Source organism: Tupaia chinensis, unplaced genomic scaffold (assembly GCF_000334495.1).
Source record: "Tupaia chinensis unplaced genomic scaffold, TupChi_1.0 Scaffold000226_1, whole genome shotgun sequence".
In the NCBI taxonomy this organism is placed as follows: Eukaryota; Metazoa; Chordata; class Mammalia; order Scandentia; family Tupaiidae; genus Tupaia; species Tupaia belangeri.
In genome coordinates, this window is record NW_006159701.1 from 2,417 (window position 1) to 9,991 (window position 7,575).

Genomic DNA, 7,575 nt, shown 5'->3' on the forward strand with positions numbered 1-7,575 from the left:
ATGGGAAAGAATTGCAGCATGGCCATCCCCTCTGAGGAGTGATTTTTCACTGTCTCTCTCGTGAGCACACATGCCCTATAGCAAAAATCTCTCTTTAAAAAAATAATGATAGATGTATAGAAAAAAGGAAAAGCACTGGCCCACAATAAGGTGCACATAACCATTGGTCACGGGGCTGGAGGGCAACAGGGGATGGGTGGGGACTGAGACAAAATGGAGACTACATCTCCCTCCCTTGCCCTGCCCAACCAAAGTCATCTCTCACCTCCTGCCAGGCACCCTCATTTTCCAAAAGAGGTTAGAAACCCAAGATTTTCATGTGAAATTCCCCAGTTCCTTAATGGGGCGACCAATTCAATTTTTAAAACTACGGAGATCTTGCGAGATTTAATGTAAGTGCCTCCAACTGTAACCTCAGATGCAAAAGCAAAAAGCAGAATGTGGGCCAGCCAGTGGCCTGGTGGTTAAGGTGGCTGGTCTCACGTGGCCAACCACGCCCTTTGACTTCTGGACTGGGAGGCTTAAAACACACTGGGCACATGCGTCTGTGTGCCCCAAACCCTGAAAGTAGGGAGAAACAGAGAGGTGACTGTGGCGTGACCATTCCCGTGGGGTGGGGGAATGCATTCTCGCTTTCTGCCCCCCCCCATTTTTCTGTCTCTCTTTGGCAAGTGCATGCACCCTCCAGCAAATTAAAAACAAAAAAAAGGAACCAAGAACAAAAATAGCACACAGTTGTGATTCCAAAATAGATTTATTTATTAAGGATTTAGTTTCTGCATAAAAATCACCAATTGTTCCTCATTGGGTTTTTTAACACACATCAGTCCTTTGGGGTTGTCTGTTTGCCCCAATACTTTAAAAATTGCAGCTCTTCTGAGTGCCATGAAGGGTAGTTAAGGCAACGAGGCATTTTTTGGGGTCTCAGCGGCTGAAGGGTTCTCTTCTCGCGAGACGATATACGTGGTAGGAAGACTCTTAGTTTGGAAAAGCTGTCCCTGAAGAAAATATTGATGAGGGAAAGTATGAATGCAGTCATCCGCGGTCAATTGTTGTACTGGAGAGCTTGAAAGAAATGCCCCTTGGTTATCGAAGGCTTGTTGGTTGATTTTAGCTTAAAAACAAAACACAAACAAAGAAAAGCCTGTCTGGAAAAAGACAGAAAGAGCGGGGTGTATCATGACAGTGCTGTGAGGTTGGGCTGTGCACACGCCAGAATGCACACCAGTCGCCCACGTTTTAAAAAAAAAACCCCCATGACAGGGGCCCTGCGTAATTTCAAATGGAACTCTTCATCGTCCTTAAAATACCCCAAACACCTCACTCAGCGAGATCCTCTAAGGCCACGTGCTTGTTTTCAAAGCTTGACATCATGCCCCCAGAGCAGCGCTCCATGCGGGGGCGGGGGTGTGTGTGCAACACACACACGCGCGCACACACACACACACACACACACAAAACCCTAGGACCTGGTTTATTAGAGACGTTAATCGGCTTTGACCACACCGAAATGAAGGTATAAAATGTCAGTCTGTGCTGTTGTGGAATTCGAAGGAGATTTAGAAGTAGGGCTGTTATTTATTGCTCCATTGGAATAGACCAAAAAAAAAAAAAAAAAAAGACAAAAACCAGGCTGTGCCCTGCAGACCCCACTGGACTCTGGGCTGCCCTGGGGCACTGAGCCAGGGGGCAGCCTGGTGGCTTGGTTCACAGTGATGCCGGCTGCCTGTTCCTATGATTGGCCGCGGCCGGGGGCGTGGCCGTGGCAGGGGGCGTGGCCGCTGCCGGGCACGCCTACACCTTGTAGTTGAGCTCTGCGTTCATCTTCGTGTACATCTCGTAGATGACATCGATGGTGGCCGTGTAGTTGACCAGGAAGAGGCGGACCTTCTCGAGACACTCCTCCTCTGTCACGTTCTGTCCCTTGGAGAGCGCTTTCAGGAAGTCGGACTTATAGGGCGCCGCGTACAGCGCTGCCTTGAGACGGAAAAGAGAGGAGACGGGCACAGCGTTAGCAGGGTTCGAACACTGGACCTGAACGTGGGGCTCTGGGAGGGGACTCCCTGCGGTCCCTGCTGGCAGGGGTCTGTGCTATTCGTGGTGTCGAAAGTGAAGGGAAAAGGAAAAGGGAGATGTGTTTTCTCTTCTACCTCTTTGAGGTCTTGTTTTCCTTTAAAGAATTATTTAACTTAAATTTACTTAATTTTATTTAATTTTTTAAATTTGACCAGACAGGGACAGAGCGGGAGCAAGAAAGAGAGAGAGAGGGAAAGTGAGAAAGCAAGCCACCAGGTCCAGGACTTGAACCACGGTCAGCCATGTGGGAGTCCAGTGCCCTTAACCACCACAACACCTGCCGGCCCCTGGTCTACCTCTTTGAGGGACAGCAGGGAGGACACCAGCTTTGAGGGCAGACAGACCTGGGTGCAAGTTCAGCTTGTGCCGCCAACTAACCATGCGCCTGGAGCAAGGTGCTTAGCCTCTCAGAGCTTCGGTTTCCTCCTCTGTGAAATGGGATAGCGACAGCACCCCCTCGTCAGGAGGGTGAGGGTCCTCTGTAAGGATCACGAGGCTGTGCCCGGGTCTCCACACCACACCAGGTGTACACAGCAGATGCTCAGCACAGGCCAGCCTCTTCCTGCTGTGTCCCCACCCTGAGAAAGGAGAACTTTTTCCTTGGAAACCCCACTTTCCAGGCGGCCCTGTAGCAGTGGTTAGCACTGTGTAGAAGAAAGTGGAGCCCACACGGCCCACCAGGTTGTTCAAGTCCCATTCAAGTCCTGTCCTAGTGGTGGCAGCTGGGGGCATGCCTGTGCCCAAGGTTCTGATGGGACGGAGAACAAGAGGAAAAAGGATTGAGCTGTGACCAGGCCTGTTGGAGGTCTCCCGAACTCCAACACATACCCTTTGGCATTTAAAAATAAAAACCCCAGGACCAGCAAGCGGCATGGTGGTTAAGGGCGCTGGACTCCCACATGGCCAATATGGTTTGAGTCCCAGATCTGGCGGTTTGCTTTCACACTTTCCCTCTCTCCCTCTCTCTTACTCTGCCCATCTGAACAAATTAAAAATAAATAAAGTTAAATAAAATAATTTTTTAAAATATAGAAAGCCCGTTTGCTGAGCTGGAGATGATAGCTAATCCACACTGGGGTCTCTCCTGGTCTGGGGGGGGGGGGGGGGGGAGAGCAACATGCCCCTAAGTTTTAGTGCTCTCCTGATTCTTGTAAAGTGCAAGAAAATCAGAAATTCACAGAATTTCAGAGCCAGAAGAAAAAGGAACGCAAATGGATGAACAGCTTAGGTGATGAGCTCAATAGGATCAGGAAAGTACAAATAATAATATCATGAACAATAAAAGTCAGCGAGACTATCATTTGATACAGCGTGCATGAAGCTAGAAGATTTAACGCTAAATGGAATACACCAGACTATGAAGGATAAACACGGTATGTCCCCGCTCATTAACACCAGACGCCTGCGCCCTGAGCCAGAAATGTTCGAGGACACGACAGTACAGAGGACACATGCAGACACCAGAGCCTGCAGGGGGCGTAGTGGATAGAGGAGGGTGGGAGAGGAGCTCAGCAAAAAAGCGTTTACAGACACAAGACTCTCAGGTATATGGCAAGATCCTTGACTTGACTATCACGCACTTGCATGCTTGGAAAATCCATACTGTACGTCATAAAGATGCTCAACAATTAAACGGAAATAAGAAATTATAAAATAAATAAATGAAAGCAGTAACAGCTTCGATTTACCAAGAGTCAACCAAGAACTTCCTATGGATTCGTTTATTTAATCTTCACAATGACCTTTTGAGGTAGAGCCTATTTTCCACCTTTGAAATGTGACGGTATGGGGCCGGCAGGTGGCACAGTGGTTAAGGGCGGCTGAACTCCCACATGGGCGACTGCAATTCGAGTCCCGGACCTGGCAGCTTGCTTTCTCACTTTTCCTCTTTCTCACTCTGTCCCTCTTTGGTCAAATTTATATAGATAGATAGAGGTAAATAAAATAATTCTTAAAAAAAAAAAAAAGATGAGGGTATGTATTTTATTGCCAGTGGGCACACATGTGTGACAGAGAGAGAGAGATGGAGGAGGAGAGAGAGAAAGAGAAAGGGGGAGAGAGATGGAGAAGTGGAAAAAGAGAGGGAGAAGGAGAGGAAAGCACCCCAAAGGGCCCCGGTCACTCTACGGTACTTTTCCCTCCATTTCTCCTTCCCGTCAGGATTTGGGGGATGCACACACATAATCCCCACATGTTTTTTCAAGCTGCTGGGGCCAGGATTCAAACCAGGATTGGCCATGTGGGATCCAGCTCCATCTACAGCACTTAATCTTTGTGTCAGAGGACCAGCCCTCAAAATGAGGTTATTGAGGCTCAGGGAGGTAGAACCCCTGTCCCCAGTTTTCATGCCGTGTGGCCGCGACAAGGTCCCTCGCTTGTCTGAATGTCACACTCATCTGTGAGTACGGGTGAGACACACTTGCCTGGTGGCGCACTTGTGACGATGACCACTTGGGGGCAGCAGCCCAGCCGGCACACCGGGCGTGCTGTCATTACTGAGGTGTCTGTGAGGCGCAATGGGCTCCTCACAGGGACAGGTCTTGTTCCCAGCCCCGCTGGGGCGGCTGGCTCAGAGGTGGCCGTTTCCTGGCCCGTGACCAGCTCGACTCGCCTGCACACAGCCTGGCTCCCAGCCTAGCCTGCTGTGACCTGTGCCTGGGGGAAGGACACTGCCCTGTCAGCCCGGGTCAGGGCAGTGAGGAGAGGCAGGCAGGGGGAGGTGCAGCAGGAAGGGCAGTGGGGCCATGCAGGGTGAGATGAGGGGGTGGCGAGAGACAGGATGGCAGGTGACAGCATGCGGGGCACTCCAAAGGCCTTTAAATGTCTCCTGGTGGCCTTCTCAGCCTACAGACCCTGGGCGCCCTCAGCTAAGCAGGCTGGTGCTCAAGTCCTGTTTGCAGGAGCCCTGAACAATGTCACCCCGACATCAGCGACCAGGAACCCCATGGGCCAATGTCCTTTTAGCAGATGTCCACATGGGAACAGGGACCCACCTTTTCCCCTGCCCCGTGTGAGAGTCCAGGCTGAACCTGAGGGGCCAGTGAGCTCTGCCCAAGTCTTCCAACCCCCATTCAGACCCTACAAGGCCTGAAAGAGACACCGCAGAGCACCTAAACAACGCTCCCCCTGGCCCTGATAGGCTGGCCAGATGCACGGGAGGGGACCCTCTCTACACCAGCCTCACCCCAAATAGACGGGGGCATCTTCCATCTTGTCAGGATTTGGGGTGCACACACTCATGCTGAGGCTGGGATTCACACTGCACATTGGCCGTGTGGGATCCAGCTCCCTTAACCTCCGGCCCAGGTGGGCAAAGGCGAGCTCCAGGAAGCCACAGCTACGACATGGCAGAGCGAGGAGAACCTACTACGCTGGTGGCCCGTGGGCTCCTCGGGTTCACGGGGCGCAGGGCGGCTCACCTGGAAGATCTTCTGCACGATCCAGCCGTGGTACTTCTTGAGAGCCATCTCGTAGGCCTTGGTGGCGTTGACGCGGATGTGGTTGGGGTGGTTCTCATCCCGCTCGCCGTCGCAGATGCTCTGGAGGAAGACCTGGATGAAGCGCAGGCCCCTGCGGCCAGAGAGGGGAGGGCGCCTTAGAACTGCGTGCTCCCGGCCCTCGGCCGGCCTGCACACCCGCCCCGCCGACCCCTCGGTGCTCAGGACCAAGCACCTACTGTGAGTCAGGAAGATGCACACGCAAAAGGGGCCGGCCTGTCCTTAATTTTGTTTGTTTAATTTTGCCAGGAAGTGCTTGCGCTCGCTCACCACAGAGGGAGTCGGAGAAAGCATCTCATGATGGGACGTGATCAAGCCCGACTTCCTTCTCCTCCCTCTCCCCACCTCATTGGGGTGGTGGGCATGCACACACAAGGGTCTGGCAAACTTTTCAAGCCTTCAGGGCCAGGATTTGAACTGCGGAGCTGGTCATGTGGGCTCTGGCTGCCTTCAGGACTAGGCCACGGAGCCAGCCCCTATCTTCTTCTTAAGGGTCTTTCTTCCTTCCATGGGTCAGAGAGACAGAGGAAGGGAGAGAGCCCCCCGACAAGGTCCACTCCTGGTCAGCCCTGGATCATGGATGCACTTGCCTGGTGCACTCAGGGAGGCCTCCAGACACGAACCTGGAACCCTCCTGCTTTAAGGCCGCGCCACATCTGGCCCCCTGCATCACTATCTTTATGTGCTACCTGCGAGGGATGTGGCCACTTGGCTCTCCCTGACGGCCCCCAAGCACCTTCTCTCCGCCAGACCTGGGGCTGGCCTGGCCTTGCCCATTTCTGTGTCCTAGCACATGGCAGGCGCCATTATGCCTGAGGAAGGACGCCACCGTGCTGGCTCTCAAAGGGCTCACGGACCACAGACTGTGGACACGCGGGCACACCGACGAGCCTGGTCCCGAGCTGGCCCTGGCTCCTGGCTCCACCCTCAGCCCCTGGGATCTCTCTGGACTCACTCTGTTGTACCTCCACCCTGAGACCACATGAAGGCCCCGCTGCCCCGAACCACAGGCTGCATTTTCCAGAGGCCAGGCCAGGCCCTCCTCAAGGGGAAGGATGATGCTTCAAGAGCCTGGCTAGCCCGGAGGGGGTGTGGGAACCAGCACCGAGCCCAGGTCGAAAACCTGACCAGCACCTGCCCTGTGTGCACGGCGTGTGTCCGCTCCTCAGCCAGGGAGGTTGCGCTGGGCCCGACCAGTCCACTTCACAGAGGACACTGAGCCCGCTGGTGGCTCGCTCACAGCCCAGCTGGGCTCCCTGCTTTGCCGCCCCGCCTGTCCCACGGGTCCCTGGATGAGCTACTGTACCCCCTCCCTGCAGGGGGTGGAGCAGGTCAGTTGGGGTGGGCTCTAAGATCCAGGAGCACAGCTTGAGGACGGGGTCTCTAACCTTCCGCCCATGAGGTGAAGGTACTTTCATGCTGGAATCAGAGTGGCGCTGAGAACAGGGTGGAACCCCAGCCCTGCCTGCAGCTGCCTCTCTGGAGCTGCCCTCCGTGCAGCAGCTGGCTTCTTTTCCTAAAGCCCTAAGTGGCCAGCCTCTCCCTCAGTGGCTCCCCAACACCCCCAATCAGCCTGGAGCCCATCCTTGTCCCATCCCACCTGTTGGGGAAAAAAATCTTTCACAAGATGTTGTATTTCTTTTTATTTTTTGGAGAGGTTTTTGCTATAGGGCATGTGCGCTCACCAGACAGACATAGAGACAGAAAGTGAGAGATCATCCCCCCCACCCCAGGGGGAATGGCCACGCCGCAATCCCTTCTTCTCCATTCTCCTCTCAGGATCTTGGACATGCACGCGCACGTGCCCGACATGAGTTTTAAGCCACCAGGTCCGGGACGCGAACCAAGGTCGACTACATGGGAGTCCAGCGACACAGTCATTATGCTAACTGCTGGTCTCAAGATGTTGTATTTCTGTCATGAGGCTAAGGGGGTCCACCCATGGTGGAGCAACTACTGAGTCTCTGTGCTCTGCCGGCAGGGACCACATGGGAGGACCCAG

The 7,575-nt window shown here is 53.7% G+C and overlaps 1 protein-coding gene across 1 annotated transcript in view; it reads right to left on the reverse strand.

The window, feature by feature from the left end:
- Positions 1 to 735: 735 nt before the first annotated feature.
- Positions 736 to 7,575, reverse strand: part of GLTP (glycolipid transfer protein) — a gene marked incomplete at its 5' end in the record, with an annotated part of 36,286 nt that continues 29,446 nt past the window's right edge. Inside the window, 2 exon segments of the mRNA XM_014587603.2 lie at positions 736 to 1,977; positions 5,496 to 5,646. Of these exon segments, the coding sequence (XP_014443089.1) occupies positions 1,795 to 1,977; positions 5,496 to 5,646 (334 nt within the window).